Genomic DNA, 13,952 nt, shown 5'->3' with positions numbered 1-13,952 from the left:
TCTAGATTTCTTTCGTTAAACTCTAACTTGAGTTCATTTTGTTATGTGGTGACCACAGTTCTGGATGACGCGCCCCCTGGCACGCAGGAGTACATTATGTTACGGCAAGATTCCATCCAATCTGCGGAATTAAAGAAAAAAGAGTCCCCTTTTCGTGCTAAGTGTCACGAAATCTTCTGCTGCCCACTGAAGCAAGTGCACCTCAAAGAGAACACAGAGCCAGAAGGTTTGTGCACTACGGATCCATGTTTTTGTTTGTTATGATGACTTTTTTTTTTTTTTTTAATGTACATGTCCCTCTAGTGTGCTGTGTGTTTTCAGCCTGTGTCAAGATAGTGCAACTGACACAGGAGGCGTTATGCGCTTCATGTCCCTCTTTGCTTGCCTGTTAATGTCTGATCCGGTCTATCCCGGGACACTGTATAATATAAACCATATACAGTATTATAGACAAAAAGTAAAATTATGCTGCTTTTCTCAAATAAAGTTTGTTTATTTCAGCTCTCATCATTACACTGCCCTTTTTTTGGCTGCCAAAAGTTGCTTGCTACTTGAAACAGCATCAATCCTTAGTCAGTTTTTCGCCCCAACATTTCTGAAGTTGCACTCTGCTGAAACTAATGGCGCTCCGAACCAGATTCCCTTGTTCCCAACTCCTTCCACCCCATAAGGCTTCTGCATACTGCGGCAGGAATGCTCATAGCAGCTGTACTTCAGTGAAGCAGGATAAACCATTGTATGTAATGCACGCCCAGTTGCATTTTGAGACAATGAAATGCATGCATAGAGGAAACTGAGACGAATGTTTTCCTTTTCAGATAAAGTAAAGGTATGGACATATCTACCTGTTGTTCACTAAAGTAAAACTATTAATGCGTTATTCGTCTCTTTTGCGTGTTGCGGTAGCATGTAAGATGACGCTATCTTTTAAAGATGTACTTATTCAAAATTATATTTAACATTTTTTCTTGTTGTTCTGTATGTGTTTTTCATTACTGCCTCAAATCCCACCTGGTAAGCCTCCCACTTTCTGTATAAGCTACAGTATATGGAACGAACTGCCGTGATGAATAATGCCACTACTACTTGACATCATATTTTGAGATGAAATACTTAGGGCTGGATCCTGCTTTGGTTGAGTTTCACTAGCAGCGTAAAAGCCAAGAGATTTGAGCCCTTAGTCAAATCTGACTTGTGTTATTCTGTGTTTGATGACGGCCACTGCTGGTGCAATTGTGAGCTGCTACGATTAGCACCCGAATATTTCACACGACTGCTTGCTGCTGCCAATTCTTGCATGAATAATGCTCGCACGAGTGTTAGAGGAAGATTTATCTCTTCCATTAAGTGCTGTTCTGCCAGAAGTGATATTCTTACTAATGTCACATGATCGGTCATTCAGAAACGTATTGCATGAGACAAAAACTGTCGTAAGGGGAGGAGGGGCTATTTCTCTCAGGATGTGGAACTTTTAAAAAAAATCAGGTTTAGAGACACTGACCTCAATTCTCCTCTTTCGAGACAAATTGTGCATTTCTTCTTTGTCCTTACTCAAGTCTCCTGTTGAAGTCAATGCGAGTTTTGCTTGTTTAGGAACTGGACTTGTTTGGCCATTTGAGTGCAATTTCTATGACAACATGAGTCCATGGTGCTTGACTGGTTCATGGCTGTGAACGTTTTCAGTGAGTAAATCAATATTTTACACTGTGACCGAGAGTTGAAGAGAAAAAGTATGTAAGGCTGTGGTGGTGTACCTTGAGAGCTGTCTGCGATAAGGGGCTGAGCCCTGTGGAAGTGTGGTATCGGTGGAGATTGAAGCACTCTGCACCTGCCAGAAATTCAGGCCCTAAGTGAAGACCCAAAGAGTATGAATTATGCCTTATTTTTGACTGAGAGCTAAGAGTTGCTATTACTAGTTCTCTACAGTTTGAGATTTGTTTTCTCTCTGATAACAGCTGTGCCACAACATATGGTATTGTTAGATCATTCTCCCTGGAAATCTTGAGTATGAAAAGAGAAAAGCCTTTCATCTTCTGTTGCAAAATAAAAGAATGAATGGCTTTTTTTTTTTTTTACTCACCCCGAGTTTTGCATCCATAATTATCAGACCAGGCACAACTGTATTGGCTAACCCACAACCCTTAGGAGGCTCCGTGTTTCATAGGGGTATCATATCCATGGACTTTTGGGAGGTGTCGTCTGTTGTTGCACGACTTACATATTTTTATGAAAGACAGTGCTTGTGTCAGAGTGAAAACTATATGTGCAAGGTTTCTTTTAGCCTCTTCTGCCTCCAAAGTAGCCCAGGGCCACAGTGGTGGAGTGTCTTTCTCTTTGCAATCTATGAATTGGCTGGCAAGAGTGTTAGACCCACTTCAGGGCTCATTGTGTCATCTTCAGTGCTTTCTTGGCATAGAGCCGAAGAATCTTGAGCATAAAATGATGAAGTTCTGCTCTCGGTGCAACCTTAGAATATTATTATTGAAGTCAATGGAGCATTTGAAGCAAACTTTAGCCCAGTAACACAGGCCCAATGGTTAACATGACAGATCTACTTTCAGGTTGTCTGAAAATAAAGGTCTACTTACACTGAGTTATAAATAATATAATATACATTTTCTTAAAGGCACTGGAAAATGTCATTGATTTATTAGTGGTGAGAGGATAGGCAGAGCAGAGATATTAAGGTCTACAATATAATTCTATTGTAGTCTTTAGAGAAATCCAGATATGGAATTAATGAAGTTGCTGCTGAAACATCTCTTCAACTTGAATGTCATAGTGTGGGTTACAACACTGGGAAGGATATATATAAAAAAACCAACTTACATTTTTATGTTTGAATGTTGCCATGGCATTGTCTAGAATATCATGACTATGTCTCTAAATTCCCTCTCACCACTTTGCATCTCCTTCTGGAACCAGGATTTGGAATTAGTTAATCAATTCATGCCTTAGAATTGTGACCTCCCTGTTTGTATTTGAGCTTGTTTGCTTACCACAGCTGTGGTTGGGCACAGGAGGGTTCCCCGTGCCGGGCACAAGACAGTTAGTTGTAGGCATGATACAAAAAGGATGAACTGGCAGGGAACATCCCTGGCTCCCTGGTGACACTACATCAACAGTTTCACCAATCCAATGTACACTGGATTCCCTTCAGGCAGCTTTGCCAATGACCTTGGAGCTTATCGGCTGATGAATCCAGTGCTATTCACTGAAACCAAGTTCCTTCCCATAACCCAGGTGCTGACTTTAAACAGCTGTTTCTCCATTGAGGCCTAACTGTTGTTCTCTCTGTCCAAGACTAACCGCTCATACATACCCTTCAAAGTAGGAGAGGTGTTTTCCTATTCCCGAGGACATTCAATTGCCCTTTCTCCCACGATGGCATCCGGATACAAACACCTGGTCACAAGTCCACAGAGTCATCAGTATGCCTGCCTCTTTCCCCTTACCTCTTCCAGCCAGTCTGGATCCATTTTTGACTTACACCTCATTTTAGGGGCAAAAGAATTGCAGACCCTTTCAGGGTAGTTTTGAAGATCCCCCGGCTCTTTGTGGAAAATGTAAATATTATGTGATTTATGAAGAATATTGGTTTCTTTAAAAGGTAACTTGCCTCAGCTGCTTACGGTTTACTGGACCATCAGCTTGTGACATTAGTATTGTGCCAGCAGCCTACTGTGATACCACAAAGAAGCTTGTGACCTCACATGGGACTTAAGCAGTAGGAGAGATAAAGAACCTGTTTCCTTGCAGATCAGCTAAGTAATAAAGGATGAGGGAAGGGCTAGAACCAAAACAGAGAGGGGTAGATCTATGCAGAGCCGTTCAGAAACAGAGGGGCAAGTCCTGAAGCTGAAACAACCCCCATTCCCGGGGATATGGGAGGTCAGTGTGGTCGGGGGTGTAACCTGGCTGCTCAACCTCTCCTCACTCCCCACTGGTAGAATCCCTGGGGGATAAAGAGATCAGGCAACTGAATTCTCTGTCCGCTACCATTGGCCCTCTGCAGCCCCCTTCCTGGGCAATGCTGCAGAGGTTGCTACTTCGTGGTGCCCAGAGGGAAAAAGTGGGGCTGTCACTTGAGCCCCCCAGAGCAATTGTCACCATAGCAGTGCTGTTCAGGCTTTGTCTTTGAATCTGAGGTCTACTCAGCTGTAGTACTGGGCGTGGAGTGGGAAGGCAGAGACTTCTCCTCTCTGGCTGTTAGTCAGCTGGTTAATCCCCAAAGCCTCCCCCCACGAAGGGATGTTGGGAGGAGGCATTTCTTCCCCCTTAACATCCCTCCCCAGAGTCCCCCCTGCTGCCAGCTTCCGTGTGGGCATGGGGTAGCAGCCGAGTCTCATACGCCAGCTCCAGGGGACAGGATGGGGTTGGGCATCTCTCAAAGAGGGATTTGCACTGCCTGGGGTTTGCTTACACTGCTATGACTGCAGAGTGGCAACACAGAGATGAGTCCCAGGATGCCTTTCACAGTTCTCCATAAAGCCTTTGCAGCTCTTTTAGCACACAGGCTCCTGGAAATGAAACTACAGTACTATGCATATATATCAACAATGAAGAACTTGGAGTTTGTTTAGACTAGGGAAATATACACTGGTGCAACCCCCAATTGCAAACGTAATCCGCTGTGACTCAGCGTTGCTCTCTGTCCCCCTCTAGTGGCAGGACTATACTGAGATTTTAGTTTGCTTACAGCCTTAAGATAACAGACCCAAGCATTCTTCTCTGCTACGTTCAAGCAATGGCAAAAAACAGAGCAATTTTGTAGCTTGAGTCAAGCCAGGAATATGCTACTAGCATCAGAAAGGCCATCTGAGGTATATTTTGCAACTATTTGTTCTCTTAAATAGTTTAAACAGAAGCTGCTGCTATCTTTACAAAACATGGTCACATAAAGAGAAGTCTGCTGCTGGAAAACTAATTTGAGTTGTGTTAGTACATTCAGAGCAGAGGATATAATGAGAGAAATGTGTTTGAAAAACACCCTTGCTTAGTCACAGTCCTGTAATCAAGAATTTGGCCTTTTGCCCACAGTTCTGTTTTCATGTGATTTTTTTTTTTTTTGTAGCATTCTGTCTCCCGCAAGGCATACATAACCTTTTTACATACAAAAAAGCCGACAAGCATGGCAAAGTCTGGATTGGAGGGGAAAAAAAGTGTGATAGCCGCTCGTAATGAGGTTTGGCAGATTTCATCAGCCAACAGGAAACCTGATTAGATAGAAAATGTTAAGGATGCTAATATGCACCAAGCATCTCCATGCTTGCCCTTGGTACTGGCTGAGTTCCTCTGTGCCTAGAAATAGAATGACTGACACCCCAACTGTTGCTACTACCGAGGGGGAGGAGAAAGGTAGGACGTTTGGACAAATTGTGAGACCGATGGGTTGTTTCTTCCCTCTTTTGCCACCTAAGGCAACTCCTGTATCTTCAGTTCGTCACACTGAATGTCTCTTTGGATGTTCCCAGCACTGAGTGGCTGTTGATAGTGCTGTAAGGTGTGTAATTAAAGTGGCCAGATTTCTTCTCAAACAAATCCGTCCAGTCCAGCTCCCTCCATTTAATTATGTTAATACCTCTGTACCTGAGTGGGGAAAAAGGAGAGAGAGAGGGAGAATTTCTTTCTCAACAAGACGAGTGTGTTTGAGATTGTGGAAAGTTTGAGAGATTTAAACTAGCAGGTACATATTCTGCACAAATAAAATCAGCTCCTCAATAAGTCTGTGTTCTCTCTGGTGAATATGGATTGGGTTCAGGTCTCTTCACCCACCCCAAAGATGGTCGGATGTAGGGTTCAATTTGTGTTATTGCCTGAAACCAGCTATGAAGTTGGGCTCCTGAGTTCAAGGGTATCCAGAGCTGGTTCTAGCCCCTTTCTCGTAAAATAATCTTCTGTCATGGCGTCTCCTTTTAAAAAAATGACTCAGAAAACCATGGGACAGGTTCACCAAAGCTCTCCCAGGCCGATGTAACTGGCCCCTTGTTGCGACAGCTAAGCTGTCTGCACTGGAGAAGTGATTCAGCCTTTGAGAGGCCAGTCAGTGTCTTCCCCATTATCTGTCTCAGGGGTCCAGGCCAGAAGTGTTGCTTTGATTCCTGCAAGGAGCAGTCAGTGCTGGTTATTTTGATCAGAGCCCTTCCCAACCAGCGCCACTCACTCCTTTGGCTCCATTTCTCCACTTTCAATTCACCCCTTCCTAGTGTAGGGGAAGTTCTAGCTGACGTGGGTGTTTCTGGGTTGTTTTTTTGTTGTTGTTGGTTGGTTGGTTTGTTTGCCACAGCCCGATTTCCCATTGCCTGTGAAAGGCCGTGTAGATTCTGGGCTGAACCTTACCCAAAGTTAATTTCATTGAAGGTCAAAACCCTGCCTTTGCATGCACACACACAGTAGCATGTGGCTGTGGGGGCATACTTGATGAGGAAGGATGGTCCAGTGGTTAGGGCACTAGCCTAAGAGCTGGGAGACCCTGCTTCAAGTCCCTGCTCTGCCACAGACTTCCTGTGTGACCTTGGGCAAGTCACGTAGCCTCTCTGTGCCTCAGTTCCCCATCTGTACAATGGGGATAAAAGCACTTCCCTGCCTCAGCAGGGTTGTGATGGTAAATACATCAAAACTGTGATGTGCTCAGATACTATGCTGAGATGAGTACCTTGAATAGATAGATAGAGTCTGATCTAAAAGTGCTGGCACAGACCACAAAGCCAAAGCAGGGATGCTTTTTTGCATACACAAAAAAAGGCACAACTGATTAAAGCACAGTCTCGAATCTGTGTATTTCAGGGGCTGGGGTGTGTGTGTGAAGATGTTTCATTCATACACTGAGTATTTAAAAAGAAAATGAAAACACAAACCAAGAACAGCACCAGTGGCTCAGTCCTACTGGGTGCTCAGCCCTCCTGCCCTGAGCAGGCAAACTTCTTAAGCACGTGATTAACTTTAAACAGAGGAGCACTCCCAATTGGAGGGGAAGGCGTGAGTTCAAGGAGCTTGTCACTGAATGTGGTCTATGAAAACTGCCTGGGCCAGGCTCTGAGCAGAGTGCAAACCTAGAATAACTCCACTGAAGTTAGTAGAGTTACTCAATACTTATTCCTAGGTTATCTCCTATAAATGAGATCAGAATTTCCCTGAGTCCTTTTCCTCCTCTTAGCCTATCTTAAGTACTTATATGGTTCCCATTACCCTAGGACCTCACAATCTTTAATGTAGCTATTCCTATACAGCAAGTGAGGGGTAGGGTGGGGGGAAATATTGTTATCCCTGCGGTACCGGTAAGAACTTAGGACAGAGAGACCAAGTCACTTTCCCAGGGCTGTGGTAAATGTGGGGAATTGAATCCATGTCTCCCAAACCCCAGGTTAATGTCCTAACCACTGGACCATCCTTCTTATTCGATGTTATAAGCTGTTAACAGCTCATCGGGAACAAATTACATCTCGGTGGTGTATAGTCTGTTCTCCACTGCCCCTTTCCCTTTGCATACTGGTCTACCTCCCTCAGAAATATGTGGCTTAACATGTTTTAGGGCGTAAAATATCTAACTAGTCTTTGATTGCTTGCAGCCTCATCTAGAAACCAGCCATTTTAACACGGGAGTGATGAATTAGGGTATCATCATCTTATAAATATATCAGTAACATAACAGATTTCACTTCACTGAAGGACTTCAGTAACTCAGCCAGCAGTGTTAGGTCAGTTACAGGAGTGGGTGGCTGAGGTTCTGTGGCCTACAATGTGCAGGAGGTCAGACTAGATGACCATGATGGTCCCTTCTGGCCTTAGATTCTGTGGAATATTCCCAACAGCAAGCAGTATGGGAACAGCAGGGAGGGAACCCATTTAAGATGCTGTGATCAAGTCTGTCTGCACACTTCAGAGCCTGAATCCACACTCTCATACCATACCCCGGGGTCACTTGGGAATTGTATTTGTTCAGTTCCGAGATGGGCGTTTCTCCCAGGACTGTCACTCCTGCCCCCGTTAACGGGATGGGCCATATTTACTTTGCTAACTCCTGTCAACATCGCACTCTGTCTAAAACGACCGGCTTTGTTTATGGTGGCGTCAGGCCAGAACGGAGCTAGGCTGGTTTGCAATAGCTGAGTTGTGGCCCCTAACGCCCCTTAAAATGTTTCCAGCTGGAAAAATCTCTCTCTCTCTCCACTCTCTCACTACTTTCAGCACTGAGAAAATGTACCTTTTTTATGAATATTCCTCAGGCTTAAATCTGTGAAATTAATAAAACGAGAACAAGTAAAGGCAAGAAATATAAGGGGTAAATCATCTTGGGTAGAATCTCCCCCTGAGAGAATTGAGTATCCTGCTATCTCATGAAACAACATCAGTAATGCTGCTCGCTCCAGCCCGCTTTGGTTAACCAGGTTGGGCAGAGAGAGGGACAGCCCCTTTGCTATCCAACGCGGATTGACTGAAACAATACTGGCTCCCGTCCGGCCTCTGAACAAACATCTGTCAGGAAATGTAGATTATATTTCCTAAGAGCCTGGTCTTTGATGGACTCTACTGATTGCCTTGGCAGAGCTTACAACCTCTGAGACTATGTGCTGCTGAATTCAGAGTCCCCTTTGAAGGTCACCCTTAATACTTTTGACTTCCAGAGGTTTTCTTTCTTTGATGACAAAAGGGTTTGCTTAACCACTGTGAAACTCAGTCACCCTTTATTATCAGCCAAGCTCTCACAGACTAGCTTTACCTAGGAGACCTTGTTGGTTTAATAATAACAATAGTTAAAAAAAAAAAAAAAAAAAAGGCTAGCCTCCGTTCTATTGAAAATGGTACATGAAAAGTTGAGGCGCCTTAGTGACAATGTTTTAACTCCAGTCCCCCCCACAGCTGCAAGTAACAAATGGAAAACAATGAGGGTTATTGAACAAACTCTGAATTTTCCTAGTGGAACAGAGCAAAGATGCTTTTGTATGTGTAACGTATTGGGTAAATTCACATTCCTAGGCATCTTAGCCAGCAAAGTGTGTAATGGTATGAGGAGGAGTCTTAAGGTCTTCCTTAAAAGAGTGCATTTAATTCACCAGCCACTGTTGGCCTCTCCAGATAAGGGCTGCTTTAAATATGCCTCTTCACTCTGTGCTCTCACCGAAACAATTCTTTTAGCTTCTCTGCCCTTCCGTCGCTGTGTGGAATGCGTCTTGGAATAAATATTCCTTGCAGAGCCACTGGCTTAGACTTAGAACATCTGAAGTGGAATATTTTGAACAGATGATTCACATTGACAGCACTTTCACTGATCTCATCTTTTAAAAATGGCTTGAGCTACCGACAGCACCTTTTCTACAGAGGAAAGTTCTCTGGTTCATTGCTCCTTCATTCCACAGTCCTCCTGGATAAGTGTCAGTCTTCGTTCTTAACTGCTGTGGTTCTAAAAACAGAGAGGAAGCTCTTATTAATAATGAACATTCTTCTTTGTATCTTATTCAGCTCTATGGCTCGAGATCATCATTACACAGACCTTGATTAGTGATAGTGTCTCCTAAGATTGATATGTAAATGTCAGCCTTTGTGTTGAGAGCCCACCAGGTTTTTCATGACGTTTTATGCTGGGATAACTTGGGAGATGAGGAGTTGTTGACTCTCTGACTCTATGATATGTTATAAATTCAGTGCATTTAATACCTACCATGTTCCTGAGGCATTTCCCTGTGAAGACATTCAGGCGTTTGTGTTGAATTTCTAACAAATGATGAGATTCATCAGAGAATTCAACTCTTTAACTTGAAAGTTATCTAGAAAAGAAGATGAAAATACCTGGGATGTGCTAACAGTAAAGCCAGAGCACCTGCCAAGGCCGATAAGCTGGAGGAACACATAGAAAGGGTCGATTGAAAGAATCCCTCTAACAAATAGTATATATCGAGGGAAAACTAAAGGAACTTAACAACAAAGAGGATATCAAAGAGAAGCCCAAGATGAACTGGCGTGGCAGAGCCTTGTTTGTATCCTAAGGATTCAAATTCTGTGCTGCACCATGTTATTGCAAGAGGTTTTCCATTTGAAATGAACGGTGGCATGTTCACCTGATGAAGATGCATTTAGTATGTATTTTGCATTCCTGGCACACAGCTATATTCTGCTTTGGACACCCTCATGAGCAGTGGAGAGGTCACATTACTGATGGAGCTTCTGGCTGAGTCAGCAGCAATTTCTCCAGAAGACTGGATATATCAAAGCAGTGGGTCTTCCACCTGGCACTGGGTGCAATATGCTTAGCTCTCCATACTTACCTCTCCATGCCCAGCCATGATTTGCAGGAGTCGTGACCTTGCCCTCACCTCAATCATAGTGGCACTGGAAGGGATCAGGGACTGTTCTCCCTAATGGATTCTGGCCAGCCCTTGCACTTGAGACACGAAAGATTAAATCTGGCCCATAGATGGATGGTAAATCCTGTTACCTGAAAAACTATGGATGGGGTGTTAACAAGAGAAAAATCTAATCTTGATCGCCTCGTAATTAAAAACAATCTCTTTAATCATTTGGACACCTTCTAATGTTCTCTAGGGACACCCCAACTTTTACGTGCCACCTCATAACCCCTTGTTCATAGCCCACTTCTGTGGTCTCTTAGACTGGAGAAAAGGCATACAGTTTTGGCAGCATGGGTAATTAAGCACTGGAACAATTTACTCAGGTCACTGATGGTCGAATCCACGACAGCCAAGTTTTAAATCAAAACTGGATGTTTTTCTAAAAGATCTGTTCCAGGAATTATTTGGGAAAAGTTCTATGGCCTGGTCATGCCAGGTCAGACTTGATGGTCACAGTGTTGCTCCTGGCCTTGGAATCTATCAATCTATGGATACAGTCACCTGCTTAAATACCTCTGATGCTACTAGTACTAAATATGAAGCAAATTCACAAGTGCCTAGTATGCTGTAGACAAGGAACTGGAGCTCCTTTGACAAATGCTTGGTTTCCCTACAATATACAATATAGGTTCACAGTCAGTCTTGGATATTCATTTCCCTCTCCTCACATCCAGATTTTCCTCTCACTTTTCAAATGGCTCTGTGGGTTGTTTTCTTTTCCTACCAGTAGAATTTCGCTACCTGAGTTGGTAACAAATTTGTTTTGCAGTAATTCTGCAGTGGCGCATATTTTGGGTTAAATGCTTGGTGACTCATTGGAGACAAGGTACATGGTAACTTGGATCAATGCTCCTGTATTATCTCATATCACTAATAGAGTTAACTTGTGATTCAGCTACATTTTCCTCTCTTTTTAAAAGCACCCCCTGCATTCAAGTCCTAAAGTAACCCAGACCAGTAGAACTGTAGCTTTGACGTTGACCTAAGTGGAGACAGGGTCAGACCTAAACTGAGAAAATGAACATTGACTATTTTAGTGCATTAGCAAAAGGTTATTTAATGCAATTGTTTCTATAATTGACGTGTGTTGGGAAAATTCAATGTGCAAGCTACTTTAAATGCACTCTTTTCCGTAATGTTAAATCACCGGGCTACAGAGTTTTCTTTACTCTGTGTACAGTTCTTTAGTTCAGCATTAAGGAAAAGATCCACATTTTTGGAAGCAAGATTCAAAATGGATTTGACAAGGTTTGCTTAGAACCAGCTCTTTTACCACATGAGAAACACATGCATGATATGCAATAGGTGCACACCATGGGATGAGGTGGGGTTTAAGAGGGATGTACTTGCAATTCAAGCAAGATCACAGGGCATTAATCGCAAGAGAGAAAGGAGTGTTTCTTTTACTCTTTTTTCTAGACGTGAAATTCTGAAGCAAGCACTGATTGTTAAGAACATGAGCTGCTATACATGGTCATGCCATGGTCCATCTTGCCCTGTATCCTGTTTCCAAACCAGAGCTTCAGAGGACTGTACAGAACAGGGCAATTATGAAATGATCCACCCCGTCTTCCACTCCCAACTTCTGGTAGTCAGAGGTTTAGGGTCACCCTGGCCATGGGGTTGCACCCTGATCATCTTGTCTAATAGCCATTAATGTACCCATCCTTCATTAATTTATCCAAATCTTTTTTGAATCCAGTTATACTTTTGGCTATCACAACATCCTATCTCAATACATTCCACAAGTTAGTTTCTATTAAACCTGCTGCCTAGTAATTTAGTCAGGTGACCTTTGGTTTTTGTATTCTGTGAAATGGTAAATAACACTTCTATATTCACCTTCTCCACACCATTCATGATGTTATTGACCTCTTTTATGTCCCTTCTTACTCATCTCTTTAAGCTGAATGGCCATAATCTTTTTGGTCTATCCTCATGTGGAAGATGTTCCATACCCTTGATTATCTTTGATGGCTTTCTCTGAACCTTTTCTAGTTCCACTGTCTTCTTTCTGAGATGAGAAGACCACAATGGGACATAATATTCAAGGTATGGGCACACCGCTTATATAGTGGCATTACGGTATTTTCTGTCGTATTTTCTATCCCTTTCCTAATAAGTCCTAACATTCTGTTAGTCTTTTTGAACAATGCTGAAGTTTTCAGAGGACTGTTCATGGCAACTTTTTTTGGTGGTAACAGCTAATTTAGAACCCATTATTTCATATGTACTGTTGGGATTATTTTTTCCAGTGTGCATTATTTTGCATTTATCAACCTTGAATTTAAGCCTCCATTTTATTGCCCAGTCACCCAGTTTTGCAAGTTCTCTCAGTAATGCCTCACAGTCTGTTTTGGACTTAAAAATCTTGAATTATTTTGTATCATCTGCAAACTTTGCTACTTTACCGTTCATCTCCTTTTTCAGATAATTTATGAATATGTTGAATGACACTGGTCTCAGTACAGATCACTGGAAGACCCTGCTGTTTATCTCTCTTCATTGTGAAAATTAACTATTTATTCCTCCTACACATTGTTTCCTATCTTTCAGCCAGTTACTGATCCATGAGAGATCCTTGCCTCTTATCCCATAGCTACTTAGTTTCCTTAAGAGCCTTTGGGGATGAACCTTGTCAAAGACTTTCTGAAAATCCACACTATATTAACTAGATCACCCTTGTCCATATACATATGAATTCTTATAGATTGGTGAGGCATGACTTTCCTTTACAAAAGCTGTGTTGTCTCCCCCCAAAACTTGTGTTTATACATGACTGATAATTCTATTGTTCACTATAGTTTCTAACAATTTGTCTGGTTCTGAAGTTAGGTGCACCAGCCTGTAGCTGCTGGAGTATCCTCTGGAGCCCTTTTAAACAAATCAGAGTTACATTAGCTACCTTCCAGTCACTTATTACAGAGGCTGACTTCAGTGATAGGTTACATATTCAAATTTCTTCAGAACTCTTGGGTGAATATTGTCTGGTTCTGGTGACTTACTGCTGTTTACTATCAATTTACGATAGTACTTCAAATTTGTCACCCAAAAAGAATAGCTCAGATGTGGGTATATCCCCCACATCCTCTGCAGTGGAGACCGATGCAAAGAATTAATCTAGTTTAGTGGTATATCCAACACTTGGTTTCTGTCCTCTTGAAATAATAATAGAACGTTACTTGAACTCCTGCTCCAGACCAAGTGACAGTGCATCTTCTGTGGTAGCACTGAATCGGCTTTTCTCATGCACCATTGGATATGTGCTCATGGCCATAAGCTAACTCTGTCTGTCTGGTTCTTCAGCTGCATTAAATAAGACTGGCATATTTATTTAGTGAGGGGAAACTGGAATATACACAGACCTATTTATACAGTGCAACAAGACCTTAGGTAGCAGATGTCTTTCAGACTTCATATATCCACATTACACAACAGTCACTTATTTCTACTAAGACTTACTAGTGAAGCTTTATAAAATTGTGAACAATAGCACAAAAGGGGCCAAATACATCTCTCACTTACAGCAGCATCAAAATCCAGTGGCCACTCTCTAGATTTGTACCAGCGTGACCGAAGCAGAGTTTAACACAGGGAGCCGCAGCC

General features: G+C 42.6%; 1 protein-coding gene across 4 annotated transcripts in view; it reads left to right on the top strand.

Moving 5' to 3' along the window:
• The window catches only part of FGF13 (fibroblast growth factor 13), a 318,358-nt gene that overhangs the window by 163,168 nt on the left and 141,238 nt on the right, over positions 1 to 13,952 (top strand). For 3 of the 4 annotated variants that reach the window (XM_067548077.1, XM_067548075.1, XM_067548079.1), the window contains one exon: positions 59 to 226. The exons of the other annotated variant lie outside the window; for it this stretch is intronic. In XM_067548077.1, the coding sequence (XP_067404178.1) occupies positions 59 to 226 (168 nt within the window). The remainder of the gene's footprint in view (positions 1 to 58; positions 227 to 13,952) is intronic. 4 annotated transcript variants of the gene reach the window in all.

The sequence above is a fragment of the Emydura macquarii genome, unplaced genomic scaffold, assembly GCF_026122565.2.
Source record: "Emydura macquarii macquarii isolate MOO-44397 ecotype Brisbane River unplaced genomic scaffold, CSIRO-AGI_Emac_v2 contig_1253, whole genome shotgun sequence".
Classification (NCBI taxonomy): Eukaryota; Metazoa; Chordata; order Testudines; family Chelidae; genus Emydura; species Emydura macquarii.
This window is presented reverse-complemented; position numbering and strand designations above follow the sequence as displayed.